The following is a 27,318-nucleotide window of genomic DNA, read 5'->3' on the forward strand; positions in this document are numbered from 1 at the left end:
TTCTAATCGCGGTGATATTTAAAATGACATGTTTCCAGTGTTTTTCTGCAGTGTCTTTAATGCTTCTTCATGTTGTTGCTTCTTTATTGCTGTAAAAGTTATTTTTGCGTATGAAATTCTCACACTGATGTGTCTGCGGGAGAGCAGCCTCTTTGGAAAGTCTAACATTATGACAACTTCATCAAATGTTCCATGAAAAAAACGGCACTTAAACTGTTAAGGTCAGACTGAAACGAATAGAAAGTTTGTTAAAAATAAATGCCAGAAACTCATGACAAGTGCTGTGATTTGAAAGAAGGATACAAAGCGCCAAGATCTGGTGGACTTTACCATATTTTAGCTTTTTATTTTTTTAGTGTTTAGTTGTAATATATTGTAATTGCTCGTTTCCTCGCTGTGACCGTAAAGAATAGAGAGAAAGTATTTGATGCTAGTATAAAATATTATATTGGACAAACATAAGACATACAGTGCATTCTGAATAACTCACAATAACAAAGATTTCACCTGATAAAACTTTCAGTATTTTATTCATTTGTACATCTCCACCCCCTTGTTCCCCTGAAAGTAAACATAATCATACAGATGATAAGTACTTCTAATATATATTTTGACAGTTTTACAGCCCCTGTACAAGAGCATGGAGTTCATGGAGTTCACATCTACATCAGCAACATCAGTTTCTTTGTCCGAGAACCAAGAACAAGCATATATGGGATGGAGTGCCGAGAGAGATAAAGTGAGAGAGAGAGAGAGAGAGAGAGAGGGGGAGAGAGAGAGAGAGAGAGAGAGGGAGAGGGTAGGGTTTCGGTTAACAGACATGGAATGAAGGCATATACAGAAGCAGCTCCATCAGGATCAACTATGTACAAAACAAACCATTCATAAAATTAGGCTCTAAGATATAGAATTCATTACATTACAGTGTATTATAAGTGACAATGAGCAAGCCCACCAGCCATTCCTGGATCTATCCAGGAACAATCCAGAATTATTACAGTACAACTTTTCTTTTTATAAGGTAGAAAACATGCCTGCAGTTAAGGCCTGCCCGTAACCGGCAGAACAAAGCCGCTCTCGCCATCATAAATATATCACCTTATCTTTGGGTCTCACTCGGGCTTTTGTCTGGGAGAAATAATTCAGGAACAGGGCTGTTTTAAAGTTTGCAGGGGAGGAAACATTAAAATTCTGATGGCAAATAATTCTCCCGCAACCTTGAGGCAAACTACTGGCTAAACAAAATAAAGTCACATCTACACTTGTGGCCTCTGGCAGTTCTAAGAAACACATAATTACTTGAACAAAGAAACTAATTCAACAAAAGAAAACAAGCACTTGTACTAAGACGATTTTAAAGGAAATGTGAAAATTACATGACACAATGTCAAAATCTGCTACCCCCTCAACTGTGGGTTTTCTTATAAGCAACAGCCCAGTAATACAACAATAACCTAAAATAAACCTAAAATATAAACAATAAATTAAACAGAATTCAATTATTAATGATAACTAGCGCCATACAATAAATGACTCCAAATGAATAACAAATTGGTGGTTCTTGTGCAAATAGCCAAATTCAGTTTTTTCCAAGTTTGTTTGATATGACCCGGGCCATGTGAGCGTGGAACAGCTTAGGGAACATGTATTTGTCATGGATGGGGGAGAGTGCTCCATCCTTGCTTCTCGTTGTCCTTCACATGGCGGCATCAGCAGCGACCATCAGCCAGAAGGGAAATAAGGAGTATCGCTGTGGTAGTTATAATCTGGGCAGACTTTCTGGACTAGCTTGTAGTCGGTGCTGTAGAAGGAGATGTAAATGCAAATCACTTTGAAAGGCTTCGAGCAGAGCCAGGACACGTGGCTCTGCGTCTGCTCCTGGTAACATGTCTTGGACGGGTCGAAGTTGCAGAGCGTGTTCTTGGAGCCCCTCTCGACTTTCTCGTATTCGATGCGGCAGTTGAAGGACTTGGAATCCTTGGCATCGATGACCGACTGCTGCGCCGTCAAATCAAACTCTACGATTTTGGTGGGCGGGACAAGGCTGACGGACACATTGCCCTGACCTGTGGAGTTATGGCGGAAGTAGACACTGAAGGTGCCGTTGCCGTGGTCGACGATCTTTCCGGTGATCAGAAGGTTGAGTTTAACTGTTTTGATGTTGGAGTGGAAATCTCCCCAGCCGAACATTTTCTTGAACTTGCCGGTCTTGACCATCGGCCGCCGTTTGGCTCTCGGTCTGGAGTCCTGCGAGTCGGTGGTGTTCTTCAGCCAGTCCCACAGGTCCTGTTCAGAGTAAGGCTCTGGCGCGTCATAGTGCAGGTCCAGGGCTGTTGCGTTTTCCTTCCCGTGTAGAGTCTGTGATAGAAGCCGACTGATGGATAAGTCCTTACTGCTTTCTGTCCATATGTGCTTTAGTGTCGACTTGGGGCTCCCTGATTTGAGCAGTTCCGACTTCCCCGGAATGGAACCATGGGCACTTGAAACCTGAAAGCGAAAACAAGATGATGTTAGGTAATGGTTTAAAATCTTAATGCACAACAAATGAGCGTTTTATTCAATGCTTCATGACAGAAAAGTGAAGTAGGTGGATGTTACTCTTTGATCCAGGAGATATTGACCACTCAACCACACGCAATCATGCAGTCTCCCACTAAACAGGCAAATCAAATGGATTGGGCTGGGGGAGATAATCGATCAAGCCTGCAAGCTTCAATTTTGAACGCCGCTAGATGACAGGAGCCTTCTGGGAAATGAAACGGAGCGTGGCAAATGAGAAAAAGAATACAGCGATCAAACTTGTGACGCCGTTGTCCTGCTTCTCCTCCCTGACCGCACAATGTCGAGGAGGAGACCTCCGCCGCTCTCCCTGATAATAAAAGTCAGTATTCTTTGAGTAAAGAGCAGACTATTAACCAGCCAGTGCCCCTTGAATTGATGATTGATGAGGCACTGGGTTTTCTCCATTTAGTGTCCATGAGTGAAATTATGTTCATACAGGGCCTGGCGGAGCTACGTGACATTGATTGCCTGATTTCTACTGTAAGACCTGACAGCAGATCCGTCTTGCGGTGGTTTTGCATCTCGAGGGTTACCCCTGGGATCGATAGTTAGAAAATAAGGTCTCGCTACCAATCACGCTGACCCTTTGGACAGAATTGCCTCACAGCATGAGCGAGCGTGAGGCCGATGCAGGTCCGTTTTAAACACAGCGGCCGATGAGGGAGTGGGGCCGCACGGCTCACTTAAAGATTTCACATTGCGAAACTGAAAGGTAATCAATAGCGGAGTGTTAAGAGTGTTTCAAAATGCAAATTAAGAGAGGTTTAACTTAAGATCCTGGGGATTGCTGGAAAGCTTTTTGACTCGAGCTCAGAACTCACATTAAAGGGATAGTTCACCCAAAAATGAAAATTCTTTCAGCATTATTCATTATTCCAAACTTGTATAACTTTCTTTCTTCTGCAGATCACAAAAGAAGATATGTTTAAGAATGTTGTTGACCAAATCACATTGGACTCCCTTGACAAACCACTGTGAAATTTCTCAAAATATCTTCTTTTGTGATCCACAGATTTTGAAAATTCAATTCAGTAAGTCTTAATGCAAGGTACAGAGGTGTGCAACATGCACCTTTACCTGGTGACAAGCACACACACTTTATAATGATGAAGTGCCTTGGCGAAAGAGTTTAAATATGTTTCAGACTAATGCAGATCAATTACTCTTCCTCATGTATGGAGTAAGAGAGCAGACAGGCCTTGACCCATAGTAAAAAAGCACAAGTAATATGTTTTGTACTCTGGGAACATGATCAAAGACAGAGTTATTATTTATTAATGGCTCATTACAGAAGAGGCAATGCAAACAGGCCAAGGCTGAGCAAGTTTTAAGAAGTTATTTTATGTGACGCTCACTGCAGCTTGACCGAATGGGAGGGCTTCTCACATTGATAAATTACTCTTTATGGTGTGGTTATCAGAGCTTGTTTTAACCAAATGCTGAGGGAAAAACTTGCATTCCTCTTTATGTATTCATCATGGTTATCTGCTCTCTCCTGAATAAAGCAAAACTGCAATGACAAAATATTTTCAAACTTTGATTATGGTCTCGTGTCTCCCACAAAAGTGGGAGTATTGGCCTCCGAAGGCTTGGAATTAGAAGTGGTACAGACTATTTTGATTGTGCTTTTTTATCATAAGTGTGGTCATTAATGTTCCTTTTAAACAAAAATAACTGTAAATTACAGAAAATTATAATAACAGCATACAGGTTTGCTTAGAAAGGTCGGATGCGACACAAGAGTGCGTGAATAAAAACAGATTTTGTTTACATTAGAGGGTCTTTTTAATCCCCCAAAAATTAATTTAATTTAATCACGCTCATGTAATTTAACACCTTTCTTTCTTCTGCAGAATACAAAAGATGGTATTTGGAAGAATGCTGGTAACCAGACAACACTGGACCCCATTGAGTGCCAGTACATGGACCACTGAGACATTTCTCTAAATATCTTCCTTTTATTATATTTGAACTATATGTGAACTATCCCTGTATGGTTCTTTTTGTTAACATTAGTAACTGCATAAGCTTACATGAAATAACAATTAACATTTTTACAGCATTTATAAATCTTTAATGTTAGTTAGTAAGTTAGTGAGTGAGTGAGTGAGTGTTACCTAGCTTTTTCTTTTTAAAAATGCATAATAATACCCTGAATAAGTTTTGTTATAGAAAATAAAACGCAAATACCCCCTAAAAATGCCTAAGATGTTCTTTTTTTGTCTAGTCTATGCACTGCCGGCTAACTCAAAAAGCTCACTCACAGACAGCTACACACTGGCCTGGAGTCAGTTCTCCTGGGCATCAAACCTGCGCACATAGCGGATGTCTAAACGTTAGCCGTGGCCTGTTCAGCCTGTCTTCCCATGATGGGCTTGGATCCAGCTTGGCTGCTGGAGCTTTATGGAGCCAGCTGAAGCGCTCACCTGAGGCAACAGTGCATCTGGTAAACACATTCGGGGGGAAGTACGGCCAAGCCCTTCCATCCTCACCCGCTGACAGCCGGCCAGGCAGGCGCAAACAGCTGGGCTCCCCCAGGCGCTACACTGCATCAGGTCAGCAAGAGTAGCACGTGGACAGTTTGTGTGCATGGTGTGGATCTTAATGAGTCTGAATACTTTAAAAACTTCAGTGAAGTCAGATCAAATCCTACTGACTACAATCCTGATCCAACAGCTGAGCTTTTAAACATCTGTAAGATACTGATCCAACGTTTGTCAATACTGACAGGCTTTAAAAAAATGCAAGTATTGCAGGTTAGACTGTTCACCTTATCATAAGAGATTACAATTGGAAGAGTATTTTTATAAAATGATGCATTGCATTCGCAGCAAATAAATCATGAGTTCGACTCCAAGGGAACAAACATGCTGATAAAATGTATAGACTGAACTCTAAGTCGCTTTATATAAATGTTTCTGGCAAATAAATCAAATAAATGAAGAATCGTGTCCATTGTTTCGCAGTGAACACATTTCCACAGAGATGTAGAGACAGTCACATGCAAGTGATGCGCGATTGAATTTTTGAACGTGCCAAATATCAGAGTTTTCCCGATTTTCAAAAAGTCATGGGGCACAAATGTGTGACAGATTTTAATTGAAAATTACACACTGCAAAATAGGGAATTAAAAATGTAGCGAGCAGTTCGACACCACTGACCGCCTTTAACCTTGAAGTACGCGCTACATGGCTGCTCTCCCGACAGCAAGATGCTTGTCTAGCATAAAGAGCGAGATTTTTGTGGTAATTAATAATAGCAGATTAAATGGAATAATTACACACGCTAATTCTCAAAATGTAATTATGTTATTGCAACACATTTGTGTTTCCATTTGAATGTTAATTTGCACTAATTAAAGTATTAATATGCATCAATATGTCAACTACAGTGAACTAGCATTTTTTTACTAGCATTTTACATTTAGTCATTTAGCAGACGCTTTTATCCAAAGCGACTTACAAAGAGTTCAGAGAGCAATAAGCGATATGTCATAAATAGAGCAATATTGCGAAAGGTGCTAATACAGAGTTACTAGTTTCAACAAAAGCTAGACCACTACCTGTTGAGAGAAGAGAGGGGGTAATTTTTTATTTTATTTTTTCATTTGTCGGTCAAGTATTCACAGAAGAGATCGGTTTTAGTAGTTTTAGAACATTGATTGCATTGACTGTTTACTTCGTAAATTAAGCATGACAATGTAGCATTTTACAACAATTGTCCACTTCTTTACTATAGGTACAAGCAGTTTCTCTTAAAAGGTAGTTAAAAGAAAGTTCATCATTGACTCACACTCTTGTCATTTCAAACCTTAATTACTTTTTTCTCGAGCAAAACACAAAAGAAGATATTTTGAAGAATGTTGGTAACCTAACAAAGGCGGTTGCACTGATGGACTTGCACTGATTTTGTGCCTATGCACTAGAGGATAATGGGTACAGCAGTTTGATTTCCAACAGAAATGTCATAGTGTTTTTTTATCCATACGGTAGATGTCAATGGAGTACAATGTTGTTTGGTCACCAAGATTCTTCAAAATATCTTCGTTTGTGTTCTACAGAAGAAACAAAGTCACACAGGTTTGAAATGACAAGAGAAACACCAATGGTATTAAAATGAGAAGAGGAAACAGATATAACGAGTGGAGAAAAGACCCCAGTGACCCTGAGCTCACATAATACCGCTTACGAGATCTCAGAAATACATTGAAAACAAAATGATAAAAACCCAACAAAGATCCTAACATCCTTCTGATGTAAACGTTCCAGTGAAAAACAGTCTAGGCCAAAAACAAAACACAATATGCCATAAAATGCCCGGTGCATCATTCGGGTTAACCTCCCAAACACCATTTACAGCCTGCCTGGGAGATGAGATAAATGTTGCATATCACCTTTCTTTAAAGCAATCGTCTACCACCCATAATCTAGATGCTTAAATAAGATTCCTCAATCCCGAGAGAAATGAACAGGAAAAAGGCGAAAATGAAGACTGATTTCGAGCGAATCCACTTCTGCTAACAAAGCATTCGCATGCTCTGCGAACCCCCTACCTGCTGCCTGCCGCGTGAGTTTGGCTTGGAGGATTTTGAAGCGTTGCACAGGCCTATTAGCGACATAACTAAGCACCGTGCTTTAGGACGGGCCGCTGGGGCCGAGACACGAGAGGCTTGCTGTAAGTGTTGGACAGCTGCTAAGCAGCCCTGTTATATCAGGCTGTGACCATGCACTAGAACCACCTAATGGTGTCGTAAGAAGGCTGTTTGACGCACCATTAAAGCGGCCTGTCACACTCGCTGTGTATAGCAGCGAGTGTGTTTGAAACAATGTACATGGGCTCCCCTGATACACTGGCCAAGTAGGTATTGCAACAGAAATGTAAAACAAAAGAGCAGACAGCAGAGAACATTATTACAATGTTCTTCAAAATATCTTCTTTTGTGTTCTGCGGAAGAAAGAAAGTCAAACAGGTTTGAAATGACAAGAGCGTGAGTAAATGATGACAGAAATTTCCTTTTGAAGGTGAGCTAAGCCTTTAATACCACGGGGATGTATGAGATGCATTGTAAAATGGCTTATTGAGAACATTACGACAAATAATATTGTTTGCACTTGAAAACATGCAAGCTTCAACAAAGTGTTTTAGAAAATCAAAATCCACATTTCGTGGAAAATTTGATTACAAATGGGACAGTTCGCCCCCAAAAACTTTTTCTAACATAATGTATTTACCTTCATGTCGTTTAAAACCTACATATGACTCTTTCGTCTGGGAAACACAAAAGAAGATGTTTTGAGAAATGTCTCAAAGGGAAGATTGGAACCAATGTTGTTTGGTTACCATTGTTCTTCAAAATATATTTTGTGTTCTGCAGAAGACAGAAAGTCATTCAGGTTTGAACTGACAAGAGGGGGAGTAAATGATGACAGAAATTTTATGTTTGGGTGAACTATCTCTTTAACAATGCAAAGATGTCTCCCAATTCTCCCAGATAATTTAAGTCTTAAAGGAATAGCTAAATGAATTCAATGGATCAGGGCGTAAAAGAGGAATGTAAAGCAACAGTAACACTTATTATATAAGTAGATTTTATTTGAAAATTTACAAAAGTGTGGAATATGGTTGCTTTTAAATGACACCCAAAACATTACACTGAAACTAACAGTGTGTAAACAATGCAATTTTAACAATGCAAACTTTCACCCAATACACTCACGTTCGAGTTGATCCAAATCCGAATAATTTTCTTTGTTCTGATGAACACGGAGAAATATATTTGGGAGAATGCTTATAAACAGACACATTTTGCCATTCATTGACTACCATAGTAGGAAAAATACAATGGTCGAAGTGCCCCAGAACTGTTTAACATTCTTCAAAATGTCTTCTTTTGTGTTCAACAAAAAAAGATAAACTAATCTTTCCTACTATGGGAGTCAATGGGGGCAAGATCTGTTTGGTTACAAGCATTCTTCCAAATATCTTTCTCAGTGTTCATCAGAACAAAGACATTTATACAGACTCGAAGGTGAGTAAATGATGACAGAATTTTCATTTTTGGGTGAAGTGTACCTTTAAAGGTAGCGACAGCAGCCAGAGCGGGTAGAAAATAGTTGTACAATGAACATTTTGTACATCAAGAAACACATTTGATGGACTTAAAATGTAAAAGCTGAAATGTTATAAAAGTATAAAATGTGGCTTCTTTGAAACCCTCCGAATGTAAATCTGCCTTCATCGCAAATTCGCAATAGTAGTATTCCCTAGAACGAACCCACAGTTCTCTTCCTGAGCAATGCAGATTTTTATTGAGCCAACTGCGCTGCTCAGCGCTTATATTTACTGTGGAAATCTTGAGACTAATGTGGCCTGAGGCTCCATAAATCAAAGCAGGCTTCCCTTTGTCAGCATCGCAGATGGCCCCGCCGCCCAATCACCCCAATTAAGAGCCGAGAAAGCGAGAGAGGAGAACACAGACGCAGCAAGACGAAGAGAGGAAAACCGAACTTGCGAGAAGAGAGAGAGAGAGGAAGTGAGGGCACCTGTCTCGCTGTCATATTCGGGGGGCCTCCTCTGATCAGTGATTCGGGGCCTTCCTCTTAGCCACTACAGCGCAGAATTAATGATGGCAAACAAAAGCCAGCGCGACTCTCCTCACAGCTATTTGCGGGAGACTTCGCTCTCTACCGCTTTCCCTGTGAACTAATCCTCAATGTCACACTTAATGAGATTTTAGGCTGGAATAATAAACTGAAGCTGTGCTGTTCTTCTCCAAATGATTTTTTCCTCTCCTATTCTTTATTTTTTCCAGACCTGGATCTATACTGTTCCATTAGACACCTGCGGTAGCTACATGTGCAGGAGACAGACGGGTTGTGTTGGGAGGGTAATTGTTTGTACGGTGCATGATGGGAAAGGGCAGGGATTTTTGTATATTCATTATTAAGAAACCATATCAAAGTATTTTCCGAAAACTAAAATGATGATAGTGAGGCACTGATGTTTCCAAACAGAATTGATTTCCAAAAGTTGCCAAAAAGCCAAATATTGTGTAAAATTATGTGCATTAATATAAAAGAACATAAACATACATTACTTCATCTCAGCTTAACAATAAAAATAAAAACAAACATTTTCTATTGGCCTATATTGATGTGCTACTGATATTTTGCAATATACCGGTAGTGACCATAAAAGAGATGAACAACGTGCCTTCATCGAATTCCCCTGTAGAAAAATGAAGGGAAAAAGGGCACTGACATATTGCGGAGTAATAATCGCAGGGTATCAAGGTCCCGCCCATTACTCTCACAAACTCAATTACAAACACACAAATCATGTCGTCACACCCCATTTTTATAATATCTTATAAAAGAACTTGTCAAAGAACATACATCAGTGTTATAAGAACTAACTGAAATGACAGAAACAATCTTTGAACAAATGTCCTTTGAAGTGTTATTTGTGTAGTGTCCCATTTGAAGAGGGCTGGGTTTAATGTCCTATACTACAGTCAGACACCAGGGGGCGATCGATTTGCTTTGGCTTCGTCTCTCATGTTGTTTGCTCCACACCTGGTTTTGACAATAATTGGGCGTCATGCCCATTCAAACAGCCCGCAGTTTAGCACATAACCTCCAAGTTGCACGATTCTATAGGAAGACACTATAACAGTTATGAGCTGCACCCTCTTCCTCTTTTGGAGATTTTGGGGTATTTTGATCACGTACGGGAGCTTAACGTTGATCAATTCGGCGACAGAAGCATGAGCAGTGGCCAATGATGTCATCAGCGTCTGCGCGGTCGGGTGGCTCGGCTCACAGAAAAACCAGAGTCCCTGAAACTAGTCTTTCCGAACCGCCCCTACCGATCCGTGTATGTCATAAACTACTGTGGGAACAGTCTGTTCCATATGCTTTCAAATGCCTCTTGCGATACATTGGTGTAACCTGCGGTTGGCATACAGGTAGAATCGTTTAAAGTGAATAACTTTTGTATTACAGTTCAATTTCACGGTGCAAAGACTGACAATATTGGGCTACTCTTAAAGAAAACATATTTTCCTCTAAATTAACAATAATATTTTAAATAATTGAATAATACATTTGGAAATACATAGTGTTGTTAATCTGTTAGAATAATATATATATAAGATATTAAATAATACATAATGAATTTGTAGGCATACAAAGACTTTATTACTATAGCACAAAATTGTATACAAGATATTTGTTCTCAAAATACACAGACTGTTACCTTAAAAATGTACATATATTTTCACTGGGTGTAGTGTTCAATCAGGTAGTGTTGTATTTTCAATCAGGTAGTGTTGTAAATTAATACTCGCAATGATTTGTGCGATGTTTTGAATACGCTTAAGAGATACTCTCTATAATATTGCTTTAATGTATGTATGTATACATACAGTACATGTTTCAGTGTGTTGGGCACATGTTCCCCCGTAATATAATCGTAATATCAAAAACCATGATTAACAATTTTGTCATAATACTACACATAGATAATATTGTGTTCAGCACTCACTCAAAACTCTATCTTATAAAGTCACAACGGTTACCAACTCTTTCTCTCTGCCTCCCAACACTTGCATATTAAGTGTAATTTGTTGGCCAAAACACAAAATAAACTAAATTGATAGCATTATGTATTTATTTATTTTCGCCATTCCGTATTGAAAGCCGCATTCCTAACACTATCTCTACACCTTACCTTCGCAAAGTCTTTTAAAATATTAAGCATGTTTATAAGTCTGTTTTCTTCATTGGGACTCTAGGCCGGTCTCACAACATACAGGATATCAGGTCATACACAGGCACAAGCATATCCACACACACACAAACGGCCTGAATGATCTCTCTGAGAAATGTAGTCTTCAGGTTTCAGAAAATGGCCGATTTCTGTATTGTGAAGTGTATTTAGAAGTGTGTGTATTTTCTTTTCGTTTGGAGTGCTAAGAGGGTTAAAGAGTCAGGTAAAGAGGAACGCTCTCCGGGGGGCCGCCATTATAATGCACGCTCGTCCCTCAAAATCAAATTAAGTCTGTAATCCAATAAACTGCCATTTCTGCTGCAAGTGACCCCACAGGACCTCATTTCAAATCCGTGACAAGTTCTAATCAATATGATTTAGGGGTTGAGGACACAAATAATTCAGCCGAGGAGAAACGAGGCGGCGTTTCGATGCTGTCTCTACACTGCGAAATGCGTGGAAGCGTTTTACTGACGGCCTGTTGTGTGCTACAGTGCTGCATTGATTTTTGGATGTAATGTGATACGCAAGTCAAGTGAGTGAGTGAGTGAGAGAGAGAGAGAGAGAGAGGTGTAAAAAAGACAGAAGCAGCTATCATGAGACCGCCTCGAGGGATATTTAACTGAAAGTCAGAGATCGATATGCTCGTGTCTATTGGAGCGGGCCATTGACAGGGCTACTTACAGTTTACAGTATCTGTCAGTGCTACTTTAACCTGACGACAGCTCTTCGCGCTCTGATAAAAACAGCCCGGTCTCATCTCACTCTCATCTGTTCTGTGACAAGTAAAGCAAAAGCAATCATTTCTAGATAATGCTATTGGTTTCCCTGATAGAAGGCTAATGCTTTATTTGCTCATGTAAACATTATGAATACACAATGCAATCACTGATGTTTGGGAAAGATCTGTATACATTTCATTTTTTGGAACTGCAATATGATTAAAATTGAAATGAACAGCAAACAGAAAAATATACATTTGAGACGGGGCCAGATTGCCACCCTGTAACTTTGTGTAGAGAATACATAACTACATACAGCTAAATAAAAGGGTCTGAATTCGATGAATAAAGAGTTGAAATACTAAAAAACTGCATAGATACAAAACTACATTTTGAAAAGGTGACTTCTATTTAACTATTAAGTTTTGACTTACAACGTTAAAGCATGTGGTCCGTAGTTTACAGAATGAAAACAAAATAACCATTTTACCTAAGCGCATGCTTAAAGTTAATAAATATAGAAGTTTATATAAAATATGTATAATAAATAATAAATGATTAATAACCTACCTACAGTACAGTATATATAGAGACATGTAATTTATCTAATAACCTATATAATTAATATGTATATATAATTAATATATATATAATACTGTGTATACTATATAATAGCCTACAGTGCTTAGCATTCATACTTGTTTATATCTTTGTGTTGAAATTCTGGAGATTGGTTTATAAAATAAATTGTGGTCTTAAAAATAACGACAGCACACGCTTAACATGAATTAAGTGCATCAGCAAAAAGAAACAGTCAAAGCTACCGGTAATGGCATTTATATTACAGAATAATAGCTAAGTAACGCAAAATACTGCATTGATAAAACCACAGTAAGCTCTTCTGCTCTTTGGAAACCTCTTGCATGCAAGGGCAATGCAAATAAACAACTTCAAACGATATTAAGGGCCATCTTCCACTCCATTGCATCTATTGCATCTCCCACAGTTTACATCTGGAGAAAGCCGGAGGATGCCTGCAACCCATGACGTCTGTTGCCAGCTTGTAAAACACTGTGGGGGATCTGAAATCAAAGATCGCTTTGCGTGGTCATAGACCGACCAATGAACATGAGGCAATTTTACAGGACCCTGTTGCGAAAACACTGCTTTCACATAACAATATCATATTCTGGGATGATAACACCCCCATATTCTCCTGAGTGGTCTCACGGACACCGTGATAAAGCATCTCCCATGGTGCCTCCAATCACCACATTTGAATATTATGAAACTTTTATAGGACGTTTTGAAACGTAAAGCACAAAATAAAAAGGGTTTTCAGGTCAATGAAATAGAGACATTCCTCATTGGTTACAGCTCAATATCTGACTCATATGATGGCATTATGGCATATCTTGTATCTCATACTTTATATGGCCAAGAAAACATGTTCTTTTTAAATACGAATCACTGTAAACACATCATAATGTCTAAGTGACTATGTACACATTACATGGAATTACAACAATGCCTTTCAGATATATGGCCACTTTATTGCATTGTTGTCATCTGTAATAATCATCTATTTTAACTTTCAAGTTTCAAAGAACAAGAAAGCTCTCCAGAAAGATAAAACATTTATTCATCCTCTAAAAGAAAAAACATAAAGCAAGGTAAAACTAATTCACATGGTGATTACTTTAAAAGAAGCCAATAATCTACAAAGGCGCTTGTGATAAACACTTCAGCAATTTCACACAAGTCACACTGGAGGAGAAATCCCCCCCCAAAAAAACCTCCCTAATGAAATTTAAGCAATGAATCCTGAGACAGCCGAGCTTATCATTTCCCTTCAATTACCCTCTGCTAAATTGCTTTCCATTCAAAGCATGTTGCACCTCTTTAAACAGAACACAGTCTGAAGTTCCCTTTCAACGGCTCTGGAGAACCTGACTGCTTCTTTGCTCAGGTTCATAGATATTAACAGCATGAAAGACTTCACATATTAAAGTCTCCCAAAAATGAGAGATACACAAGAGCCTGTAGTCTAAACAAAGCCGGGCACATTTATGCATGCAAAAACTTACATTTCACAGCATTTCTTTAATGAAAGCCCTCTTTACCATTAACAAGCTAGTTTGAGAAAGGATATCACACAGAAAGGGTTCAGTTTTAAATCTTCTGCATGCCCAAGAGAGCAGTACATCTCTGATGGTGTGATAAGAGTTCAGGATACAGAGAGGATGTTTTAGATATGGTGTTGACTATCTACTGTCCTGATTCAATAATTCATATTTATACAGAAGAGTGCAGTATCCATATAACGTTCTTTGAACAAATGAAGAAGTAGTGCTTACGTGACTATTCTGTCAAAGCTAAAAATATATTCACAATGTTTTTCAGGGTCTGAAATAAATGATTTAGCTTACCAACACTCTAAAATATTTTCAACCCAGCACTGGGTCAAAAAAGAGACAAACCCAACAGCTGGGTTAAAATAATCAGAGCTCCAGAGCATTCAAAATGTATTTCTTGAACATTTGACACTGACCAGTGTTAATTTCCGACACTGCTTTATCACTGTGTTTATCTCTGCATTTCTGTAACTTGTGAACTAATACATAAGACACATTTCTTTAAAAAGTCGAGCATGCTCAGCAAGAGCTGTTAACTACAAAGTAATATACTTTAAAGTGGCTGAACCTTGACAGGAATTGTTTAAAACAGAACTCCCATGATGCACCACAGGGACAAGAATTCATAAAAGGCCAGCTGACTGACTTTATGGGCTATTTAGTGTTGTGTTTGTGTGATTCTTATTCTCTCGCCTTCTCTTACATACACACAAACAGATGCAGAGAAAGAGAGCTAGAATGTGTGTGTGTGTGTGTGTGTGTGCGAGATTGAGAATGCAGGAGAGAGGGGAAGCAGAAAAGATTAATTCAAAATGACTTGCTTTTGTGGTGGAGCAGGAAAGCAGCAGCCTTACAAATGAAAGTGGATTTTGTATGCTAGATTTAACCTTAAATGGTTTCGCCACGCGCTGCTATCATCTCTGACAATTTCACAGGGAGGGCTAACGCCTAGCCTCCATTCTTCCGTTAGGAAATGTTATTCTCCATAGACAAATTTCCCTCATGTACCCGTCCTTAATAGCACTTAGCAGGTGACCCCCATTCTTCAGCTACTACGCTGTAATAAAAGAGGAAAAACATCTTGAACAGCAGTAGATAGCCTATTTAATACCTTCTCAGCATTGAATTCAAACAACATATTGGAGCAGCTACTTTAGGTCCTTGTTAACATATTAAAGACATGGTATTTTGTTTATTTAGTGCAGTGGTGCTTAACCTCATATTACAGTATATAAGAAAATAACATGTTGCTCCCCATTAAGACCGTCAGCGACTAGCTGCTGCAAAGCAACACAATCTCATTCATTTCAATGGAGAGCCAGGGAATTCTGGCACACAAGCGATACTGACCGCTGCCGACAGAAAGTGGGCGTGTCCAGCGACAGGAGTCAAACGTCAAAAGTTTAGAATTGTTCAACTTTATGCAACTACTAATAGGAGTAAAGCAGTAGAGCTCACGTCATCCGTCTCTTTTCAGTAACTGGAGAGTTTGTTCAGATGATCTCACAGCAAGAGACAAGCGAGACACCGCACAAAGTTGCTGGTTGTTTGAACAGGGCTTTATACAAGCTGTTGGCTTTATAACCAATTGAAGCAAGTTATTGAAACACTGACACCACAATTTTACGTCTAAATAGAGTTAAAATAAATACAATTCAACAAACAATCACAACAATTGTGTGTTTGTTCTAATAAAAAAAATGTAATGTTAGTAATTCATCTAACATATATACTTAAATGTGCATAAAACTTGCACTATATTGAATTCGTGAAAAGTGCAACGCAAGTCCACATAACATGACAGTTAAGAGGAAAAGATGATATGAAATACAGATTACTATTCCAGGCAAAAAAAGTAGGAACACGATGTCTCGTTCACCTTGTACACATAGTACCATTACCATAAAGTTAAACTCAAAATCATTTATGCTTTTGTCCGTCACGTTCCCCATGGTGATCTCCACATTTTTACAAGCTCTCTGAATATTTTGGAGGGATGTGTATGTGTGTCTCAAGTGGAGATTATGAGGCTCATTTCAGAAACCTCCTTCTGGGTTATCCAGGGCTCTGATTAATATGTATCCCTTGCCGAGACTCACTGTCCCATGGCTATAATGCACTTTCACAGACTAATAGCACATCAAAGTAATGCCCTGAAGTTACTCCACCACGTAGAGACCTGACGTTCTCCATCCTACTGGAGGACACAATCCAATTTTCACTGCATTTCACGTATGTCTTGAATACAGGTATGAGGTTTTACTGAACATAAACAATGAAGGAAAATTGGTATATTTATTATTTATAATATTTGTTTGGTACTAATAATGTTTTCTATCTCTCTCACACATGCAGACACGCACATTATGGGAGATTCAAGATTAAAGGATGCATTTACGCTGTATATTAAAATCTTACAGGACACAGACACGTTCAAATATCCCCCGGGCTGTTAGTTTTATAGTCTGAGCAATTAAATTAAAACATTGAACAGTTCTCACTTTTTTGATCAGAAAAAGGCAGGGAAAATAGTAAGAAGTGCAGAGAGAAGAGAGTGGTGGACGTACAGCCGCAGACAAAAATTAAGAGACCATTACAAATTTTCATTTAATCCGCATTTCTAGATGTATTGTGGTCATTTTAGTCCAGTGTCTGTAGAATTTCAACATAATCAAACGTCAGTAGTGACATAAAGTCATCCAACAACAGTGTGAAAGACAATGTGAGACAAAATCGAGGTTGTCACATAAAACAATTTCTTTAATCTTTTCTAAATACATGTACAAATATTACTAAGCATATTTTCTGTTATTTTTACCTGTTTCTCCAGTCTTTATTTTCTGCAAATAAATGCAAATACAATATATATTTTTAGGTGAAATTTGCTAGAAACATAAGTAGTTCACAGAATGAAACATCAGTTGTCATTTTCCCTAAACACATACCTAAAAATTGTACATTTTAATATAAAAAATAATGACAGCATTTAAATTTTTGGGTGAACTATCACTTTAAAACAGCTATTTCATATTTTCCCAGCTACCCTTGTCTATTGGACACGTACTCAAGGAGCCATAAACCAATGTTAAGCAAATCGTAGAACTCCATAAAACTTGCGTTTACCCAAAATTGATTTCATCCACTCTCGTCCTTTACATCACATAACGTTGCTGTGACACACTGACAGCGAGACAATCACATTTAAACAGAGCTTTCTGTCATCTACGTTTCACAAAATAATGTGTCTTCCAGCAGAATCAAATTAAATCAAACCGAGTAGAATTGAATGACACTGAATAAAAGGTAGCCGAGACATGGGAGCAAAACATTTCATAGCATGTCCCCCATTCGGGTTGTGGGTGGCGCTGTCAGTCACCGCACAAGAGTCCACGCTCTTTCTCTCTCGCTCTTTCTCTCTCGCTCTTTCTCTCTCTCTCTCTCTCTCTCTCTCTCGCTCTCATACAAAGACACCTGCTTCCATTCTGTAGCCATCTCCCACAGGAGCAGGGTAAGGAGAATCCTACTTACCCGTCTCTCTCTGTATGAGAGGCTGCTTCTATGGGTCCACGCTAATGTTTTAAGTAATGGCTTTTGAGAGCTGACAGATCAGAGGTGCTCGGGCCGCTCTGGGAGAACACAGCACATCCATCACCTCACTGTAATGCGCTCAGCCTTCAGTCACTGTCACAGGCAACGCTATCGGCTTTAGAAGAACCGAGAAATATTCAGACTTTTACACGGCATCAATGGCACCCTCACATGTCTATTAATTAGAGACATTTTACTCTGTGTCTAGTTGAGTTGACATTGGATTTACAGAAGAAATTGACTATCTTTGTCATGTGTCACTTGTTAAAGATCAGCTCGGGTCACGGTTGGAGAGGTGTTTTGGTTCCTACAAGAAGTTTTTCTTGTACATTTGCAGTATTTTCAGTACATGTGATCAATTACAGTAAAATTACTGTTTTTTTACAGTGTGGGTAACTGCCACTCGTGTCTTCCTTTTTATTATGTAGTCTATCACTGTTTTTACTTCGATTAAATTGCTTTATTGTAGTTTAAACTTCGTCTGACCTATTTTGTCTACCTACTGCTAGATTTCAGATCACATGCAAAACACAACGTAAAAGTTTTCAAACAAAACAAAATCATCCTTCTGGAAATTATTCTGTTTCCGTTGTGCTTCTCGGAATAACTCTTGACTCTTGTCTTTGACGAATCTCTCATTTCAATATATATAAAAAAGACGACATACTGGCATATTAGTCATTGTTGTGTTGTAGACTATTCACACATGCACACACACACTTTGCCGTTCACACTGAACTACCAGACTGTGAGAGTTTAAATCCCTGAATTAAATGAAGTGAATAGGGTAGAAGCATAAAAAGATTATAGCAACATGAAAAATTATAAGGGCAGAATACCACTTTATACAAAAACACTGGATTGTAAATCTAAATATCATATTAAACTCAACCTAGAATCAGCCTTAAAGGGACAGTTCACTCAAGAATAAAAATTCTGTCATCATTTGCTCACCCTCGAGTTGTTTTAGATCTGTATATTTATATTATTCTGATGAACACAGTGAAATATATTTGGAAGAATAGTAACCAAACAGTTCTTGACCACCATTGACTTCCATAGTGGGAAAAATTGGTAGACAAAAGTGCCCCAGAACTGTTTCCTAAATTCTTCAAAATATATCTTGTTTTGTGTTTAACAGATAGTAGTAAATGGTGGCAAGAACCATAAGGTTACAAGCAATTCTCAAATATCTGTCTCTGTGTTCATCAGAACAAAGAAACTCATACAGATTTGGAACAAGGGGAAATAAATGATGACAGAATTTTCATTTCAACTGTTCCTTTAACCCAAGTTTTGGTCACTATTATGTGTAAGGCATACAAGTAAGGCATGTGTAACTTCATCGTCCAAATTAGCATGTCTTTCTTGCTCCATTTCAAGGATTTTTCTAGACAACTTGTGCTGGCTGTATGCCCACATTGGGTGAGGAGCGATTGTGATTCTGAAAATCAATAAAATCAAAAATGAAATCTAGCAGACCCCGGCCATGTATTGCAATGCTGCCATTCACAACAAGAAGAATGAAAAGCCCCCAGATTGGTCTGTTCCTGTTTAGCAGTCATGAACAGTTTCCATACACTTGCCACACACATGCTTGTCCGTCTCAAGCTGAAGTTTCACACTCTGTATAGCTATACAGTTAAAAAATGAGAGATACATGTGTGTTGTATTATGTATTGATTGACAGACACACAAAAAGATTTAACTCATTTCAAGAGAAGAAACATAACTGGGGCTTTTGAAAATAAACCAGGTCCTCCCGACACACACACAAATTACAGACAGATGCACTGCAGTTATTAGCATATGCAGTGGAGTGGTGAGCCACCTAATGCAGGATAGCGACTGAGGCAGACAAGTGTGGCTTTGTGTCAAATCTATTGAATTTGGTTCCATGCAGTACAGTCGTTTTGTCCACATGCCATGTAATTAAGTTCATTAATTCAACAAAGACGACAAAAGCGATCGTGTTGTCCAAGTTTACCGTGTCTAAATCTTCTCACACACTTGAATTAGGAGCCTAATTACTGTAAGCATCTATTGCAGCTTGTTACATGCAGGGTCAGCAGCAGGTTTTGTTGACAGACTGATGATATGAAACAAGAGGGTCTTAAAAGGGGTGCATGCACACGAGGTCTTATGAACTCAGAGTTGTTGAACTTGCACAAGAAAGATCAATACCTTAAATATAAAGATATACAAAATCAGTTAAATAAACAAGGCCTGTTCAATTACGAGGTTGCCTGTTACTTTGATTTACCTAGAAAATGTGTATTAGATACTAGAAATACTAGCAAATGTTGATCAAAATGGACAGTTCTCAAAGGGATGAATTAATGCAGAATAAATTAAGTCCTACAGGAGTCATGACTTTCTTTTACTTTCTATGGAACTCACACATTTGAGATGACAAGAAGGTGAGTAAATTATGGAAAAAATAAAAGAAATTGGTAAAACTATCACTTTAATACCATACCCCACTTCTTTCAGATGGAAGAAATGCCATTACATTATAAACATTATCAATAATAGAACTATAACAAATCTTTTAATTACACTGATCTATAGAAATAATATGGACTACAATTCAAAATTGTATTTATTAAGTAGATATAAATGTAAAAGTGTAGCTTTTCTCTAAATAAACATTCGGCTGGACCTGTAATGGTTCAGTTGTTTTCCATTGTGCATTTAAACAGCCCTGACATACATGAAAATAACTAATTTTTTTTTTACTTTTTCTTAATGGTTATTAGAAATTTTATGAGTGTTTTGAGAAGTAAGTAAGTCAATCACTTTGATTGAGTTTTCTGATTAAGGGTGATCAATATCTGTACAAAAGTTCTGTTGACTATATTGACCTCATTGTGGAAAGTAAGGCCTACTTTAAAAGTTGCAGCTTAGTTTGCCAAGCAAAGAAAACCTTTAAATAAAACGTTAAAAAATTAAAAAAATAGCCTACACTTAAGAAATGCAACAAATGTACATGTGCAAAAAACAAACACATGCTGGCTTGTTAAGACAGTCCAACCATTCCAACTTGAACTTGTGACAGTGCTCCACCTGTAGGCAGAGACGGGTAATGCTTTAAAAGACAATGACTGAAAGTTGGTAAACTATGGCCAGCAACCTAGAGTATTAATTGTCATCCACCAACCAAAACATCATTCCGTCATCTGAATGCAATAACTGAAATAGAAGAAGCTTAAAGCACATGTCCATAGCTTCCTGTTCCTGTTTTAAGGAACGCTGCTTTAGAGCAATTTTACCATGCAAGAGATGGCCATAAAGACCAAGAGACCAACCTAAAGTGCTTTAATCTAATACGTAAACACCTCTTGTTCTTCCACACCTCAATTCGGTGCCACGACTACGAATCTGCTTCTCATATCTTTGGGAAATGATTGCAGACCTGTATCCAAATACAGTCTGGAAGGGTTGTTGGTGTAATCCATCACCATTGTTGTCTGACTGACGTTTATGGCTCAGAGATTTCGCTTTAATCTCTCTAATTCCAGCCTCTTTAATGCATGAAAGAAACTTCAGAGTCCCACAGCATTTTAAGATAGAAGGGAGGTAGGCTGGGGTTATCTGGTCCTTCCTGTCTCTCCGAAGGCTTCGCATGGAGTATTTAGAAATGTTTCTTTAACCACACCCCACGTACAGGGATGGGATAGAATTCTTATATATATATATATATATATATATATATATATATATATATATATAACGAAACAGGGAAAATAGCCCATTGGGTTGAGGCTCAGGTCAGTCTAGGGTATAATTTTCCAGATCCACAGCCCTTCTGGGGTTGCGTCCAGCGATGACCTCTGACCTGTGTTGGTGACTCAAATTCAGAAGCAGTTTTGGAAAGAGAAGAGCACAGACTGTGGTAATAAATCAAACCAACCTTGTCCCGTCTCCACCCAATTATTTGTCCTTAGCTTGACACTGCGCGTATATGTGCGTCTGTGAGTGTGTGTGGAGGGTCAGAGGAGGAAAGAGTTTCAAAGTGGGATCTGCTAAAGCTTGTTTGTGCAGGGTAAACACTAAACAAACATTATTTATCAAATAAAGAGCCCAATAGTGTTAATTGACTTTTTGTATTGGTTGACAAAAACTTGACATAAATAATACAATGTTTACTTATTGCCTAGTCCACAACAACATTAGTTCACAAAAAATGTCTCCCATTATTTATTCACCTGCATATCATGCAGAAGCTGTATATGATTCTTTCTTCTGTGCAACACAAGAGAAAATATGTCCATACAATGGAAATCACTGGGAGCCAATGTTGTTTGTTACCAACATTCTTCAAAAAGAAGGTCATACAGGTTTGGAAAAAATATTTTTGGTGAACTGTCCCTTCAAGTAATACGAGTCTGGAAAAATGAAGGTCATTTGAACTTGCTTTTCAAGACACCAAAAAAAAACCACATCCTCCACCCTAGCTTTCCAAATGAATTTATTCTCAGCCAGTCTTTCTCAACACAAATGATAATGTTTGTCTATTCATTCACAGCCATCAAAAAAGATGAGCACGCTATAGGAAATAACCACCGGTTTGAGCTGTGGAGGGTGTTGTTAGAGAGCTGTATTTTACAAGGCTTTTGAGCAACACCCTTGGCACAGGTGTAGCGCCAGGGATTCACTTGCTAAATAAAGGGCACCTTGAGACGTCAATCCTACAAAGACACAACATCAGTCATCGGCCCCCGTGCTGCTATCAGCACACACAGACATGAATGCACAAGTGCACTATCCTACAAAGCCCAGCAGAGCTCACAGGGTCACACATGCCTGTCTAATCACGTTAGGGTTTCCAAAAGGGTCACAGGTCAATGATAGTGTAAAGCATGCAGTGTTCAATGCATTTTAGATGGCAGTTTGCATTTTAAGCTCATCTTGGTGGCAATCGTTGCAGAACATGTTCGAATTTAGTTTCTCCAATTATCTATTGCAGAACTGCTGATGGTACCATTACCTACAGAGATATGCATTAACATAATGCAGATGTCCTTAACTGCAATATGAAGACTCTTCGTGAATCCCACAGAGTTGGGATAAATGGACTGTGGCACTGATGTGAACACAAGTCTATTAAACAGTGAATATATGTGTGTGTGCACCATGGGAAGACGGTTGACTGCATTGCTTTGCACACTAAATATACAGCCTTGGGTTCTCAACATTTCCACCCCCCACTCTCAGACCTCACTGTTCCTTTTTATCACTTTAGAGCTTAACATCATTCAGCCTTAACACACACTCCACAACCACATACAATCATGGCTTATCCTGGGATTGAACCGGCAGGGGGTAACCAAACATACACATCAACACAGACACCAATTTAACAGGAACCAAATTCAAATGCATATAATAAGTACAGACATTGCCTGTGAAGTAGAGAATACAAAATCATGGTCGCCACTTCAGTTGAGTTATGCTTTTGTTCAACCTATATGTTTTGTCAGAACAGAACAATCTTGATTGTATCACTTAAGTTCTTATTCATTTAAAGGACCTCAAGAGGGCAGTTAAACTGCATTTCTTTTTAACCTATTTAAAGAGACTGACAGCCCATGTGTCAAAATGTCTCCTCTGGGGCCCAGGTCAGCTGACCTAAGAGCCTTCCAGTGGTTTCTGAAGCGTAGATGAGGTTTAATGGACTAAGAGCGCGGAATTTTACTTGAACCATTTCACGCCATCTTCACCAATCATTAGACACAAGTGGGTTAGCTCGGACCTTGACCATAGCTTTCCACTGGAGTCTTAAATGGAGTGGATGTAGCTGGCTGAGCAGCTCCTAAAAAATAGTCATCGAAGGTTTAAAAACACTTGAGAAACTGAGGATTATTCCACGCTCAAGATTATTAATAAATGGTTGAGTTTGTGCTGGATAATAAGTCTGTATCTATAGTTGCAGAACGCATTATATTTATGCGGTTGATGTGGAAATAAGATGGCACATGAAGTGCTCTGCTATTTGGAGATACTAAAACTAACTTCTATGGAATGTGGGTGTTTAAAATAAATACATAACCCAGTCAGCCCACTTACAAGCTGCCAAAAAACAATAAAATATTCTAAGAGTTTTTGTATTTGCATTTTTAGAACTTTATATAGCCTACTAAGAAAATGTTATCAGATTTTAAATAAAGAAAAATTCAAAAAGCAATAATGTAATAAAAAAACACTACAACAGTACCCTTATACATATAAAGAAGCGCCGCGTTTCGTGCGCTCATTGGAGCGCTGCGGTTAGTCGGGTTGCCTGGCGAACAGGCGCTCCGTTGTTCCGCCGTTATCGGGGTCATGGCGAACCGGCACAGACAAGAGGCTTAAATTCTGACAAGAGACTTACAAGAGAAATACAGTATCCAAGTTCAACTCTAATCCTTGTAGGTGCGGATAGGCCTAGAAGATGAAGTATTTTTACCCATGAATTTAAAATCTGTATTTTATGTTTCGCCATTGAGTGAATACAAAGAACATTTCTTTCAGTTTAGAAAATTAATTTGGTAATTATTAACAGAAAAGAAAAACTGAGCCTTTTCAGTTTGAGAAAAAAAATGAACGGCTTTGCTGATAATAAGACAATTGCGCCTTTCACACCCGTCCAAACTGGTACAGATTTGCAAGAGACATTAACCCATAAATATATAAACAGATATAGATCATGTGCGTCTTGTTTGTAAAGACAGCCGAGGTAAATAAAGGTAAAATAAACAAGTGTTTTTCTGTTTGTTTTCAAGACGAGAACCTGAACCTTTTACTTTTTAGTGATGGTCTACTCCGAAACAGTGACAGTACGCAATATGAATAATGAATAAAGTGAATAATATATATATATTTATATATATACATTTTTTAATACATTCAAATAAAACCCACATACATTAAATCGAGCTCAGTGAAGTTAATCGAATTTAATGCGATAGGGCTTCCGGACTGCGCTGTCCATGGTGCTGAAGTGTCTAAGGAAAAACTGGGAACTCGCACGTCCCCAAAATTCTGCGCGGTACTGTTCTGGCCTCTGCAAAATTCATTACGTTAGAAAGGCATGACCACAACGTATAAGAATCGACTATGCTACTATACTTTTGTGAAGTGGTTACAACATGATACAACTACAAATGATTACGCTTTTATGTTTATGTTTATATCTATTTAGAAATTAAAACAAATTAAAACTAAATATATCTCCGATTTCAGTCATACAATGATTTTAGTTCTTTAAATAATATATGAAACGGGAAGAGAAAGTTGGAGTAGAAAAGGTTATAGTTCGTCACTGTGATAGATGGCTGCGAATGCTTTGTTTAAAAACGTAATTAGGTAGTATATATTGTTAAACGATTTATAAAAAATAGCCAAAAATAATTTCTAACGAAAAGGATAATGCAAATTAGAATACAGTATAAAATACAGTATAAAATAAATTAGCTAAATAGGGACGTTTAAAGTGGCCTGCTATGTTTCATTCATTTCAGTAATGTTACTTTTTCTTTAATGTTTTAGTCGTCTTGTGTACATGTGTGTATGTACGCGGGCCGTCTAAAAAATAAGAAAGATACAACCCTGGAAAAAATAAATAAGCACGATATTATTATAATTTTAGATTTAGCCACTTCAATTAAAAACACTCTTATCTTCTTAACAAACACATAAGTCTAAAAAATTTTTTTATTAATAAATACAAAAGTTAAATGTCCTCCATATTTTTTTTGGGCAAATATTAAGTTTCATCAAGCTGAATCGGTCACCATAATTGTGTTCCTCTGTTAAATCAAGTCGTAGTTGTCTATATACTTTTCATACCTTTTTAATAAAGCGATTGGTGATTTGTGGTGATAAAAGTAGTTTGTTCTAGACATGTGGTTCTATGTTTTCCATCAGCGGCCCCGAATAGTAGAAATCAAAGGTACTCTCATCTGGGTAAAAGACCGTCACTGCGCCTTCGTTTACTCGCCTATTTTCATTTATTTTGGCGCCCCCCAGTGGTCAAATACTAAAACCGCTCGTGTGTCCTTTTCGAGAGATGCCTTCAGACACCGAGGATGGGTCGTCCGCGCACGAGACGCATTTTATAAATAAAATCACGCTATATGTGAATTTGGTCCTTTCGTGAGCAGATGTTATCCGGCAGTTTTTCATGTTAAAGTTACAATCAAAACGTGAAGTATCACAAACAACACTCAATAGAACGATTCCCTTTCCATCACAACAGCATAAAAAGTTATTTTTATTACCCTGACGTGATAGCTGAAGAGTAAAACGAATCCTGCTGCAAGATCTCTGGTTTCATTGTGTTATTCTAAAGTGCCACAGTTTTCGATATAAAAAGGACAGCAACGTTTCCAGACTCGCGAACGTATAACCGTCTGTAAATTCTGGTCGCAAATTGACAAAATGAAAAAAGGACACTTACCAGGTAGACAGCCGGAGTGAGGAGAAAGACCGCACACCAACACGTCGCCCGCATCCTCCCTTCTCAAACTTCCACTAATTTCCCTGCGCTGTTTCTCTTGTCTGAAAGGAACATAGATCCACCCGGTATCCGCTTTAGACCTTTAGCCTAGGCAAAAATGACACTATAGACCCCATGATCACAGAATAGGCTTTAAACTTGACAGATAAGGGAGGGTGAGCAAATTAACGATTACATAGGCATTAATCCAGACAAGGAGTGAAGCACAGTCATATCTCATTGAGGTGTCGGGGGAGATGCTCGATGGTCTCGCTGCCTGGAGGGGCTGCGGCGTAAGTCCTCTTTGTAAAAAGGACAGAGGCTTTTCACGCGCGCGCTGTCACTCAGCGGTGGCTTTATATCGCGCGCGAAGAGCCACGCGCGCCGCGCTACATCCGGAGAGAAACTCAGCGCCAGCCACGGGGAGGAGAGTCGAGGGGGTGGGACAAGAACAGACTGGGAGAACATTAAAGCACCGGATGAGATTGGTCCGAGACGACGGGATCACACGACTGCGGCGACTTAATAGAGACTTGTTCCGTGTTTGCGTTTGCGCGTGGCGAGGTGCAGCGCTTTAAATAGATCCTCGCTTTGTTTATTGTTCAAATCATTATTTTATTTACTTATTTATTTATTAGAAACAAACTGGGCTTTTGTGTCTGTGTCAAGGACATGATGTTCATAATTGTAAACAATGCTTTATAGAAAAGAAGTACACTTAAACCAGCCCGTTGTGGTTTACTGGGTTAAGGTGGTTTGCTTTTGTCCTAATGTCCAAGATGATCTTCAGAAATGTGCCCAAATGTGTCGACACATCAGCAAACCGGTTTAGGCTGATTTAAGCTGTTTTCTCAGTAAAAAGGGACAAATGTGCTGACAAAAACTGGCCGGTTTTTCTGGATATTCAAGTGATTCTTTTATTTCAGATTCTGGTGCCACTACTGTATAAACATCAAAACCTGTCAGGGAACAATGTAACGAAGGAGACCTAACAACTGCTGTTTTCTCATGCATGGCTACGTAAAAGCAGAGAGGTGAGGGGGAAAGCAGCAGGGGTCTGGC

General features: G+C 38.6%; 1 protein-coding gene across 1 annotated transcript; it reads right to left on the reverse strand.

Moving 5' to 3' along the window:
- Positions 1–504: 504 nt before the first annotated feature.
- Positions 505–26,588, reverse strand: nxph1 (neurexophilin 1). The gene is made up of 2 exons (XM_079485658.1): positions 26,218–26,588; positions 505–2,487 (listed from the first exon to the last, which is right to left on the reverse strand). The coding sequence occupies exons 1-2, from the start codon at positions 26,269–26,271 to the stop codon at positions 1,723–1,725; spliced, it is 819 nt and encodes a 272-aa protein (XP_079341784.1). The 5' UTR covers positions 26,272–26,588; the 3' UTR covers positions 505–1,722.
- Between the last annotated feature and the right edge of the window lie 730 nt (positions 26,589–27,318).

The sequence above is a fragment of the Barbatula barbatula genome (genome assembly GCF_947034865.1).
Source record: "Barbatula barbatula genome assembly, chromosome: 21".
In the NCBI taxonomy this organism is placed as follows: domain Eukaryota; kingdom Metazoa; phylum Chordata; class Actinopteri; order Cypriniformes; family Nemacheilidae; genus Barbatula; species Barbatula barbatula.

What these genes read in the sequence shown, in the direction of transcription:
- nxph1 (XM_079485658.1), bottom strand. Translation starts at nt 26,271, where the DNA reads ATGCGGGCGACGTGTTGGTGTGCGGTCTTTCTCCTCACTCCGGCTGTC. An exon ending in TCACTCCGGCTGTCTACCTG is followed by an intron (nt 2,488 to 26,217) that starts GTAAGTGTCCTT and finishes TTTCGCTTTCAG; the next exon opens with GTTTCAAGTGCCCATGGTTC.